The following is a 12542-nucleotide window of genomic DNA, read 5'->3' as shown; positions in this document are numbered from 1 at the left end:
ATATTGGAACAAATGACCTAACCAAGCTGTCGAAGCTGGTTTGTTAGGATCCCTCGCAAGGCAGCTGGATGAGGATCTTGGAAGATTCAGCTTCCTGTAACCAATTTAACAAGATGAGTCACATGGTCTGTGTCTGAAAGCTTTCACGTTCAATGTGGAACTCTAGACAAGTTTCTCCTTGGAGAAACAGTCCAACCCAGCAGAAATCACCGTGAGAATGCAAAGGCTGGATCAGCTCACCTGTGAAAACGCAATCCCAAAGGCGACCCCTGCAATGATGCCCATGTTGGTCTCCATAAAGCTGGTTACCAGCTCATAGCAGCCCTGAAAACAGAATGAAGTCCTTTGTATGATAAAAAACACTGGTGTCTGTTCACTGAGAGATGAAGCCATTAAGAATCAGGCTTCAAGCAGGCTGGTGTGGTTTGATAGAAGGGATAGAGGCAACCCATGGGCCAGGAGTGTCCTTCGGGTGTGTGCTACTGGTAAGGTTAGAGTGGAGGCCAAGGCAACGTTTAGGTGCATTCAGTGTTAAGAGTCAGGCTCTGCAGCTGCAGATTCCAGGTTTTGGGTTGGAGCTAAGGTTGAGCATGGCTGCAGGGTTTTTGTTATGGATTGAAGTGTTGATATATAATGTTAGAGGAATGTGCAAGGTGGGGAAAGAATTTAGGAAGAGTACTCTTGGCACATACAGGTGTAAGCTTAGGGACAGCAGTAGAGTTAGGTTTCAGTTTAGCTCTCTGTTTTAGTGAGGATTAAGGACGGGAGAAATACCAGAGGACTTAGTGTTACAGGTAACGTTAAGGTAGTTTTCAAGCTTTAAGAGCGGGATGGGACCTGGATTTTATAATGTCGTTTAAAGCTGATTACTGGCTCTAACAAAGTAGTTTCTCAGCCCTGAAGAGATATCTGAAGACCTGCAGTAAAGACCACTGCTTAAGAGTACTCCATGCAGAATCCCATTCCCTAAGCCTTTTTTTCCTTTCCCCAGTGAAGACATAGATTAAGTACAGTATTTCAGCAAGAGAGTAAGATTTTTTAGTTTTTAGCATGTATCAAAATAGTACAAACAACACCTTAAAAGCTGAAAAGGAAAAGCCTGGTCTTTTTTTAGATTTAAGAACAGCCAATTATTTGTTGTTTGTGCTTTGAAATTGCTGGTTGCATGTTTATGAAGTCCTGGCTCACAGCTATGACCCCTGCAGCTGCACACGGGGGATAATGAGGAACACAGCCCCGTGCAGAAGGTTCAGCGCTGACTGGAGAAGAGGCGCATCTCCCACTGACAGTACTGCCCACTGCCAGGGGTTGCTGGGAGCTGGGAGAGCTCGTGGCTGACTAATCCAACCCTGTCCCACCCTGCCACTAGGGGCGCTGTGCTCACAGTTGACTAGTGACAGGCCCCAGGCTCAAACATGAGATACCTGTGCCACATGAGTGACAGAATATTACCTTCTGAGCCACTTGGGGAGTCAGCTAAAAGCAGCAGCAAGGACATAGGTCCTTTTTCAGCCAGTGGAAGGACTAGTAACAACCACATTCAATTTCCTAACACAGCTGCTCAAGGAGGGACACAGTGGGTGGGGGCTGACCTGTTGGTAGACCTTGCTGGGGACGATGGTGGTGTTGCGTAGGTCCTGGGGGCTGCAATCAGAGGCGTTGGCACAGCAGCTGGGCGGGATCCCGTTCTCAGGGAAGTAGCTGCTGGTGAACCAGCTGGTGTAGTTCTGCACGCCACAGCAGCGCAGCTGGGGAGAAGACAAAACCGCCGTTTCACACAGGGCCAAGACTGGAGGACTGCGGACACCCCAGCTTCGCTCTGCTTACTCCAGCAGAGGCCCTCTTCACAGGCCCAAATCCCACTCAAGAAATAAAACAGGATACCCATATAATACTATGTATGCTTAGAAATATTCAATACAGTCATATTTTAAATACACAAATATTTGGAGAACAATTTAAAAAAAAGCAATAAGATCGGAGTATGATAAATGTTTTATATTCACTAAATGGGAACAGAAAATCTGCACGTAAACAAATAGAGATCTCGTGTATCATAATCAGGCATCAGGGCCTAAATGAGGGACCCCAGCCCACCCCCAGACTTACACTGTGCTGCACATCATCTACTGCTTGGCTGCGGTCATCCTTCGAATTGTAGTTTCGCACTGCGTCATTGTACGTCCTCAGAAACGTGCCTTTGATCTGAGGAAGAAATCAAAAGCACAATCGTCTCATCTCCCGGAACTCATTGGAAGCCCCCTCACCCATGCTTAAACTATAGCCGGCTCCCTGCCAGTCATCCACATTTCCACCTTCTTATCTCTCGCCACTGGAAAATGGGCAAAGGACACAGTGCGTCACTTGTCGGCAATCGCTTCTACTAATTTCTCACGGCTTGTTAAACCGGACAGCTTCAACGAAATCTCCAGCCTTCGGAGGCATTTCTCTTTGGTGATGGACTTCATCATTTATTTTGCCAAAGACACAGTCGTCACAAGATGACTTATGGGAAAAATTAATCTGAACACGACAAGGTTAAACAGTGTATCAAAACAAGTGTTTGTAAAAGCGTGTGTCCTGTTAACTTGGCACTTGTTTGTGTTAGCAAAGGAGATGGCTGAGAGGTAATCCTGTACGCTAACCGGACCAGTCCTGTTCCACCAGTCCCGTTTTCAGCTGATGCACTGTGGGATTGCAGGCCGAGATACCTACTTCGTGCCGGAACACAAATCCAGAGATGCCTGCGACCAGCTCTGCCAGGAACACCAGAGACAGGAACATGGCATACTGCCAAGAGAAAGACAAGCAGCAACACGATGTAGACAGGTTAGAAAAAAGAGAGGGCATTGTGCTGAACAGGGTTCAGCTCTACAGCACATCACAGTCATAGCAGCTTCTGTCTCAGCACAGTGAGAAGTGTGTGGATAGCATTTATTCGAAATGAATAAAATTAGATTTCAAAGAACAGCCGCCAATGCAATATTAAAAACCACCTGCCAGGGACAGTTCTGTCTCTTTTTCTGGTCCCTTAAAAGCAAGCCTTCTTGGTGTGACGAGCGCCCCCAGGGGTTCAGAAGCACCTCTTTGCCACTAATCACATTCATTTCTTTTCAGCTGCTTTCACAGCAGTGCTTTCCAATCCTGCTCCTGAAGTTCCACGGTGTCCTCTTTGACTTCATTTGGCTCATCAAACAGTTTGCTTTGATTTTTAAAATCACTTTCAGTTCTTAAAACAGCATGAAGAGATCAGACATCACAAAGCGTGATGGTGGTTTTCTGATCTGTGACTCAGGTTTATTGCTTCAGTGACTTGGTTGGATTTAACCAAGGCGCCTGTGCAACACTAAAACCACTAACGTGTCTGTGACATTCCCACCCGAGTTTGAACATCCCGATTGGCTAAATGAAAAGGGACTTTTATAGAGTTACAGGGGAACAAAAATTTGAAGTTGAAAACGAGTTTACTACAGTTCTCAGAAATCATACAAATACTGGGGGATGTCTGACTCCTGAGTGTAGAAAACTGTTAAAGATCAATTAATTAGTCCAATTAAGGGATCAATAATTTTTCACTAATTAAGAGCTCAAGCTGAACGGAAGCCAGAAGACACGGGAGTAACTCTAGGACAAGGATTGAGAGACACTGCTCTACAGATCAATATCTGAGCCCGAGCTGAGTTTGCAAGGACAGTCCTCTGCTGATGCACTTAGGCTATGAAAGAAACCTTTAAGAGGACTCTTCATCAGCTGAACAGCTAAAAGTGGCAAGCTCATAAACACATGGAGCGGAGCTTTCGCCTCTGCTTCACAATTTCCTGAAGTGCAATTTCTTCTGATGTTTTTTTCAGAAGGTACACTTCACAAGACCGAGCCTGAAGCTCGATCGTTTATCTTCGCAGCCCGCATGACGGTGTGACAGCCGACGATGGGAGCAGCCAGACCTCCGAGCACACGGAGGTGGAGGAAAATGTACCTGACTACAGCAGGTAGAATAAAAGGCCAACCACTGTTATCTGTCGGGCACAGGTGACGGCTTCTTTCTTGCAGATATCACACTGCCGCATTAAAATGCCAGAAGCCTCCAATTTAAGGGGGGAAAAAAAGAGAAAGGGGCAACTGTGCCGACGATCCTCGAGACTCAGTAACAGCTCTGGGTTTGTTAGTGTCAAACAATATTTAATTCCCCTGCAGTTGCATGAAGCACAGTTACTGTTCCTTCAGCGTCTTGACAATGCTGGATAATGGGAACGCCGGCTGAGGAGTAAGTGCTTGTGACATGTTAATAGCACCCCTGACAAAAAACAACAACTTGCATTGCTCACATATGACAGCTGCTGGCAGCTTCACACTTCTGCCTGGCTCTGGTGCGCGTCTATTGACTTAGATGCTAATCAGCTGGGGAAAAATGAGCACACTTCTTTTTGTCTGTTTGCAAGTGCGGGCCAGGAGACCGTGCTGGCACCGCGGAATTCATATGCTGGCCTCTTACTGCTCAGCGCTACGACTCCACTCGTACGAAGTCACCCACTGGATAATCATGGAGGCTCAGTAGCCCGGTAATCATAATAAGGACAAACCCAGGTGTCATACAGTTTAATGGTGTTAATGAGGTCATATGGTTTAATCTTACGCCAATTAAATTAGGAGTTTTTCATTTTCAGGGGTCTGGGAGAACTTTTCCCTATAGGCATGTAAAATCAGCATTCTTACAATGTGAACTTAATATAACAGCACTTCTGATGGATGCAGATGGATCCTACAGTTCTACAGTCAATTTAAGACAACTGCAAATATGGATAAAATCTTTAGAATTGAGTTTAGTTTTATATTTAAAAGTGGGAGTTCTTATAGAAAGGACTTTTTTTTTAAAAAAAAAAAGAATCTTCCATCCAGGAAAGGCAGAATACCTTTGTCTGTGTATGAGGACAGAACCTCTAAAATGACAAACTCTCCACCAGAGGGCAGTATGAGAGGAAACCACCTGCAATGGTTGGGCAGTCGACACTTTGACAACACAATGTCTATCACACACTGCAATTTCACAACAATAAAGCTGAGGGGCTCCTGAGTGAACCGTGACCCAGATTTCTCAAGGGGGTAGCGAACAAGAGGCTGAGCACCATGGTGGGAAGGGGGGGATTCGCTGGCCAGGGGGCTGTCAGGCCTTTTATTTTAGATAGTGTTTTTAAAATTGGCTTTCATAAAGCACTTTACAGTAAGAAAGAAAGCACGCAATGAGAGGAGACGGCAGAATTACGTAGTTAAAATTAGAACCAATTAAATAAAAGCCCTTTCTAAAGTAGAGGCTTTTGAGTCTTGGTTTGAAAGTGCTCAGGGAAAGTAACTCTCTGATATCCTTTGGGATAGAATTCCAGAGCTCTGGAGCGCAGCAGGAGAAGGCTGTGTCACCCATAGAGTGTAGATGGGTTTGGGGGACAGACAAGAGACCAGAATTAGGCAAACAAAGGTTGCAAAGTGGGAAGTAGGAAGACAATCAGACAGGTACTGAGATGCCAGGCCATGTAAAGCCTCACAGGTAATATATAAAGATTATATATAATTTTAAAAAATCACACAAAAGAGAAAGGGGGAACCATGACGACGACCCCTGACACTCTGTAAACTCAACAACTGACACTGCCTCAGACCTCCGAGTGTTTAGCAGAGACGCACCCTTTACTCCTGTGATCTTTAAGCAAATAACTTCTGAGAGGAACAGGAACATCCAGGTTCTGTTATATCAGACAATACAAAGAGAATCCAGGGAGCTGTCTGTGCGATTTGTTTTTCTCTCTCTCACCAGTTTCAGCATCCATGGGCTTCCGCGGCATGTGGCGAAGCACCCGAAGAGGCCGAAGACGATGATGGTGGTTCCCGTGCCGATGAGGACATAGGGGGCGTTGGTGGAGTTCTCGGCGATGAGGGAGATGTATGTGCCTAAGGTGAGCTTTCCCCACACTCCTACAGCTAGGAGAATCGCTCCGGTGATCTGCAGGAAAAGAGAAGGCCATACTGTCACAGTGAGCAGCACATGTCTGAAACCACACCTGCTGGTTACTTCCACAGCAGCACTTACAGGGGAGGACTCCCAGCACCACATTCAAGCCTTCTCTTTCCCAGACCTCCCCTTTTCTTCAACCTCTGATTTGAGTTGCTGAACTGGGTGTCGGTTATGGACACTAAGTAGATGCCCCGACACATACCACTGTTACCTTTTCACACCCCATGTGATGCCCCTGTGACTGAAAGGAAGGGTCCTTCTCAGTAACGGGCACTGAACTGATACGCTGAGCCCGGGAACCAGTGCAAAGCCAGCCAACAGAGACCAGCTAATTCACCTCGTTTTTCCATGAGATGTACACCTTTCTGAGAGACGGCCAAACCAAATCAATGGAATAATGTGCTTCTCCAGTATCTGTACTAGACACGTCCTCAAAATATAAAAAAGAAAAAGTAACACGCAATGCATAATTAAGAGCCTAACACATCTTATAAATGATATATAACATATGTTCTAGTGCCATATGTGTAAAACAAAAGGAGAAAGAAAAAGTAATCAAAATAACTATTGAACTTAAATGAGGAAATAAATAAAACAAATGGAAAAAAAGGAGAAAAGGCAAACTAATTAAAAGCCTGAGTAAACAGATCTAGTCTTTAGACTAGATTTAAAAACTGTAAAAGAGTTGACATTTCTCCAATCAGCAGGGAGCAAGTTCCAGAGGTGTGAAGTAAGGTGCCTAAAAGCGCTCACCTCTTGACTCTTTTTACCTCAGCAGAGTGTTAGGCTCTGCTTGGTACACAGGGAATCATGAGAGATGCTGAATTTGTGAATCAAAAAAGAGCTCAGAATCAAACCAGAAGCTCAGATTTTTCATAGTAGGGCATGATTTGAGACAGTTCCAAAGTTGAAGGGAATTTAATAAATGAGAGGTGTTTTACCTGGGATCAGCTCAACCTGGCCTGAATTTTGCTCCTATAGTTTGACAGAATTGAGACACTACATGGAGGATCAGATGAGACAGGGATGGGAGGCCAAATATTTTCAGTGTAAAAAATAAAGCAGGCACTCTTTCTGCCAATAAGACTGGAGTAAATATATTAAAACCGAAATAGGTCCTAGGAGAGAGCCTTGGGGGACACCTGATGAGAGTGGAACAATTTTGGATTTAAAATTATTAATGGCAGCAAATTGCCCCAGGTGTGGCAAATAAGGCTAACCATTTCAAAGCCATTCCTGTCACATATGTTCAAGATTCAAGACGATCTAGCAAACACCTTTATAGGCTCACCAGGGGGTGACTGGTCAATCATTATTTGGAAGGGTTAGTACCCACATTCTCACATGGGGTTAATCTGTGGTGGTTTAGCGTATAAATACGGTTTCCCCATGTTAGTCAAAGGCTGGGCTTGGCCTGGGAAGACGGTATTGTAGTAGTGTAGTGAAGGGGGGTGGAATGTATAAAATAGAAAAGTCTGTTTCTGAACTTTAAAAAAAAAAACGATTGGACTGAACTGCAGGTTTCCTGGATGATGGGACTTCCATCCTCAGTGCCAGCAGATCAGCCAGGGGGCTTCCTCCATTCAACGCAGCCTGAGAGTGCTGGCACAGCCCCTCCGTCTGGGCTGGGAACGACTCACTTTAACTTGGCTGAAGCCGTAGAAAGTTCTATTTCAGTGCATAAACCATATCCCTGCCAGGCCTCTTCAGACTGTTATATAAGGCAACGGCCTTGTCTATTCACTTGAGCAGGGCAGCCAAGAATAACACGTGAAGAGTCCTTTGCCAGTGCTTCTCGAACCACAGGCCAGGCCAGCAGGCAGAACAGTCAACAGCCCACTCTTTTACTTCACGTCTGTTTTGCGCGCACACACACACACTCGCTGCCGATATGAAAGTGACGCTATCAGCTGGTTTGTATTTCACTACTAGAAAGTGGTATATAACTCATCCTGAACACACCAGATACAAAATGTAATCTTTTCTGTGGTTTGGTGCCTGAAAAAAAAAATACAGAGCTCAAATATTACGTGTAGTAGACACTAAAGAATAGCCTATTTATATCACGCCGTTCGTCAACATTCTGTTGAATTTCACTATGCAGTAAACAAGTTTCCTTGGCTCCGAATGTAATACTTTGGCGCCACCTAATGGAGGAAAGCAAACACTGTCGGTCGATCATGTCACAGTCAACTCTGGCTTCTCATAACAAGCAATTTTAATTACAGGTTTTTAATATGATCTAACTGGCAAATATTGAGGAATACACCAAGGAAACTATATGGACCCAATTTCCTATTTTCTTTCTCAACAGAGGTAATTTCTGGACCTTCAATATTGCAATTAGCAGAACTGTATTTGAGGAGTGTTTTCAGGGTAATGAGCACTGAATGAGACGATCACTATTCAGCTAGACAATGTGTTTACATACCAGAATTTCCACTTGCCATAGTGAAAACGCAGAGTATCAACTGCGTTATACGAAGCCTGGATGTAATTCAGAAAAGACAAACATAATGGTACAAGGGTACCTTTCTGAATTCAGATTCTGAATCTTTTCAGACAGCACCTGGAGATTTGCAGCATGTAAACAACTTCCCTAGCCGGTTGTTAATCAAAGAGCAACAGTCCCCAGCGCGGCGTTATTAGGATAACTAAACCTACTTTATAACAGGCCTGTATAGTTCAATGTGTTGACTACTGAGGTTGTAACCAGTAAACTGTGGTGCTTTTAAAGAACACCGGATTGTCTCTGCTCTGCCTTTTTTGACACCCTGTTGCTATTAATCCTCTCCACAGGGAACATTTTCTGCAAAGGCACCGACATCCAGCCAGTACAGGAGCGTCACTGCTTAAAACTCAGGCATGGTTAACTGACCGACGGCAAATATTTAATCATATTGCCTTTTAAAGTGGTTTCAGACCACATTTCACGAGCTCTTTCAATTTCTATCGCCCACCAATCTTTTGATGCCTCTTTTAAATTCTATAAATTTCAGCTCATTGTTCAGTTTTTTTAAATCGGCAAAGCTTTAAGAAAACAACCCCCCTGCTGTGAATGAGAGAGCTCAGTGAGTCTGTTTAGCACTGTTTCCGCTTGCAGCTCTCATTAGCTCTGCGGGTGACCCCTGAATATTAAGCTGTTTTCTCTGCTGTGATGAGAGCTAAGAGCTTAGATCCACGAGAAACTGGTTCATTGACACCCATTCAATTAAACCGAGTTTCATTTGCTAGAGGTGAGAAGTGCTATGTAGTGCAACCTCAAACGTTTGTTCAGGGGGATGGTTTATATCGGATATTTCGTTTATTTCAAATGGCTTCCACACGCACGAAAATGGCTCAAAATGGGTCCTCGACTAAGAGGATGCAAAGTAAAAACTAACCTCATTCCTGGAGTGAATCAATGAACTGGGAGGAGTATCCAGCTGCGCCTGGGGTGGGGAGCTAATGACATGAGCTACTGTCCTTTTTTCACGGTTTCAACCTCCCATAGTCTCACCCTTTTTATGATTCATACGCTTAATAAAAAATAATGCAACTTTACATCAACATTATAAGAGTTAAAAGAATGGGTTAATAATATTTCCATAGCCATGTAACTCCTATGATTATGGTTACTGGAGTAACCATGAAAAAAGCATCTGCAACCCAAAACTATGCGGATAGAAAATTCTACCTAGCAATCCAGACTGCCCCCAGCAGAGGGCGCTGTGGCCACAGCTTTGGATGCCTGGCGCTACGGGCAGGTGTTGGGCCAGTGATCCAACCCTCGGAAGAGGACAGTGCCGACCACACACTGCCACCCCGCAGCCTGAGGGACCTGGGTCGTGGCAGATAAAAGCTATTTTCTGATTCTGTACGAAAACGACCCAATCCACCTAAAACAAGTTCACATCTGTTCCATAATTAACACAGCGGAAATTCAAGGACAGTACATCTTGTCGTCCATGCGCTCTCTAATGCACTGGGGAAGGCATGGCAGCAATGTATTATAGAACTAGTGTTTTCCAGAGCCTGGGCTTTTCGTGATCGCCTTGGGTGTTAACACTTGAGTGCAGTGAGTTATCCGTTATTGACGTTTTCATAGCGATACGTTTTAGTACCACTTACCCTTTCCACACAGTGTGATCAGTTAAGTAAAGCTGACATAATTTAAGAATGGGTTTGAGAGATGAGGCAATCATTTGAATATCTTCGTAAGCTGGAGCCTCTGCAGGCATCAGTGCAAACTATGGTCCAGAGCCTTTCAACAGAATTGTTCCCTCAAGGCATTAAATGCTAATGCACTAACCAGCAATCCACAGATTCATTAATAATCCACAGCCAAATGTGTCTGCATATTCAGGTGCTTCTAGGTATGCTGCTTGTGTCAGACTTTTCCCAGGCAATGTAATCTAGCATCTGTCATTGTGCTTCTTACAAAAAAAAACATCCTTTACTTGGAGAAACAAAATTCAATATAAAATAGGTACTTTCTCTAGCTTTGTTACAGTTTATGTTCTGCTTAAGTATTTGCTCTAATCATGCAAGGGGTAAAATGAAATAATGCTGAGATGAAGTGTAAAGTAAAAATATTCCCGTACAGAGCAGCAGTACTGAGAGCACACGGTTGTTCTGACTCTGAGTATTCTAAGAAGTATTCTAATAATTCTATAAAGTATTCTAAGATCAAGTTTCAAATCTGCAGTTGCTTTCACTTCAAGAAGGACATTTTCCCACACAAAAGTGCAAGCCTATCCACTGTATTTAATAAATAAAAAAAAATTGAGATTGCTCTGCAACACTCATAGCAATAAAATATCTGAAAATAAAGTTTATACAAGACAGAGCTTATTCACCTTATTCATTTTTTGAGTGCAAACATCCCAACACAGAAACTTCACAGAGTTCACTCCCTGAATACTGCTTTCAACCACATTTCAACCATAGCAGAACAGGTGCTGTTGCTACCATCTGAATGCATGTTTGCTCTGTTCCTGACTATTACATTCAAAACTGGTTTGGTGGTAGACCTATGAAACTGTGACTTACAAGCTTTCTAAACTCCAGTACTATTGTTTGAGTCATGTCTCACCTCTGCTGCATATCTTGAGACATGGACATGGACATGCTAAGAGCAGGCTGTGAGGACGTTCCATTTCCTACAGAAGTGAAGACCTTTCTCTCATGGCAAGTGGATTTTCTTTAGAACTTTTAGGTTTAGACATTTAATTATTGCATGTATTTATAATAATAATAATTCCTTACACTTATATAGCACTATTCTGGACACTCCACTCAATGTACTTTACAGGTAATGTGGACTCCCCTCCACCACCAGTGTGCAGTCCCACCTGGATGATGCAACGGCAGCCATAGTGCACCAGAACACTCACCACACACCAGCTATGAGTGGGCAGGAGAGCAGAGTGACAGATGGGATTATGAGGTGGCCACAATTGTGAAGGGCTAATGGGAAATCTGGCCAGGACACCAGGGTTACACCCCTACTCTTTTAATTTTTAATGACCACAAAGAGTAAGTACCTTGGTTTTACGTTTCATTCGAAGGACAGCACCTTTTTACTGTATAGTGTCCCGGTCACTATACTGAGGCATTAGGACCCACACAGACTGCAGGGTGAGCGCCCCCTGCTGGCCCCACTAACACCTCTTCCAGCAGCAACCTTAGTTTTTCCCAGGTCTCCCATCCAGGTACTGACCAGGCTCACACCTGCTAAGCGTCAGTGGGCTGCCAGTTGTGAGTTGCAGGGTGATATTGCAGCTGGCTGTTGTGTCAAAATAATTGACACAAAAACAAAATCTTTATTATTTCTTCTGTTACAGTCAATAATACCATCTTTTTCCGCAATAGATTTGTCAACTTCTTAACAAAACCAAGCTTTCCCACCATTAACTGAGATATACACAGCAATAATGAGAGAGGAGCGCTATACTTGTGTAAGCAGGTTGCATGGCAAAGGTGACCCTCAGCAAGATTTAAGTACAGCTATTTTCACATTTTGTTGCTCTAAGGCTGACAGTCATGACACTGCAGCAACAACGTGTTACATATATAACCTACTCCACACAATGCAAAAAACTAAAAGAAGTAATCATGGTTAATATAAAAGGAAAATGGAAAGGTCATGATTGCATAAATATTTAAACCCTTTGCTGTAGCAAACCTAAGTTTAAAATCAGCTTAAGGAGCCACACAGTATCTGTGTGCAGTAATAATGGATCACATGATTTCTCAATAAACACACCTGTCTGAGGTCCCTCAGTCAGGTAATGATTACTAAGTAAAGATTCATCCATGAGGACCAAGGAGCTTTCTGAAAAAAAAATGCAGAGATAAACCTGTATTTTTCCAAAGGGACAGAATAGGAGAAGAGTATAAAAGCATTTCAAAGACCCTTAATGTCTCTTTGAACATGGGGAAGTTGATCATTAAGAAAAGGAAGGCACTCTGATACTGGCTAGATCAAACTGAGCAGATGGGCAAAGAGGAAAATTCATTTCAATTCAGTTTTATTTGTAGAGCGCTTTTTACAATG

At 43.6% G+C, this 12542-nt stretch overlaps 1 protein-coding gene across 1 annotated transcript in view; it reads right to left on the bottom strand.

Annotated features, from left to right (window-relative positions):
* tspan7 (tetraspanin 7) overlaps positions 1-12542 on the bottom strand; it is a 77309-nt gene that overhangs the window by 8924 nt on the left and 55843 nt on the right. Inside the window, exons 2-6 of the mRNA XM_069178818.1 lie at positions 5804-5992; positions 2716-2790; positions 2110-2205; positions 1593-1748; positions 241-324 (exon numbers count right to left, since the gene is read on the bottom strand). Of these exons, the coding sequence (XP_069034919.1) occupies positions 241-324; positions 1593-1748; positions 2110-2205; positions 2716-2790; positions 5804-5992 (600 nt within the window). The remainder of the gene's footprint in view (positions 1-240; positions 325-1592; positions 1749-2109; positions 2206-2715; positions 2791-5803; positions 5993-12542) is intronic.

Source organism: Lepisosteus oculatus, chromosome 15, assembly GCF_040954835.1.
Source record: "Lepisosteus oculatus isolate fLepOcu1 chromosome 15, fLepOcu1.hap2, whole genome shotgun sequence".
Taxonomy (NCBI): Eukaryota; Metazoa; Chordata; class Actinopteri; order Semionotiformes; family Lepisosteidae; genus Lepisosteus; species Lepisosteus oculatus.
This window is presented reverse-complemented; position numbering and strand designations above follow the sequence as displayed.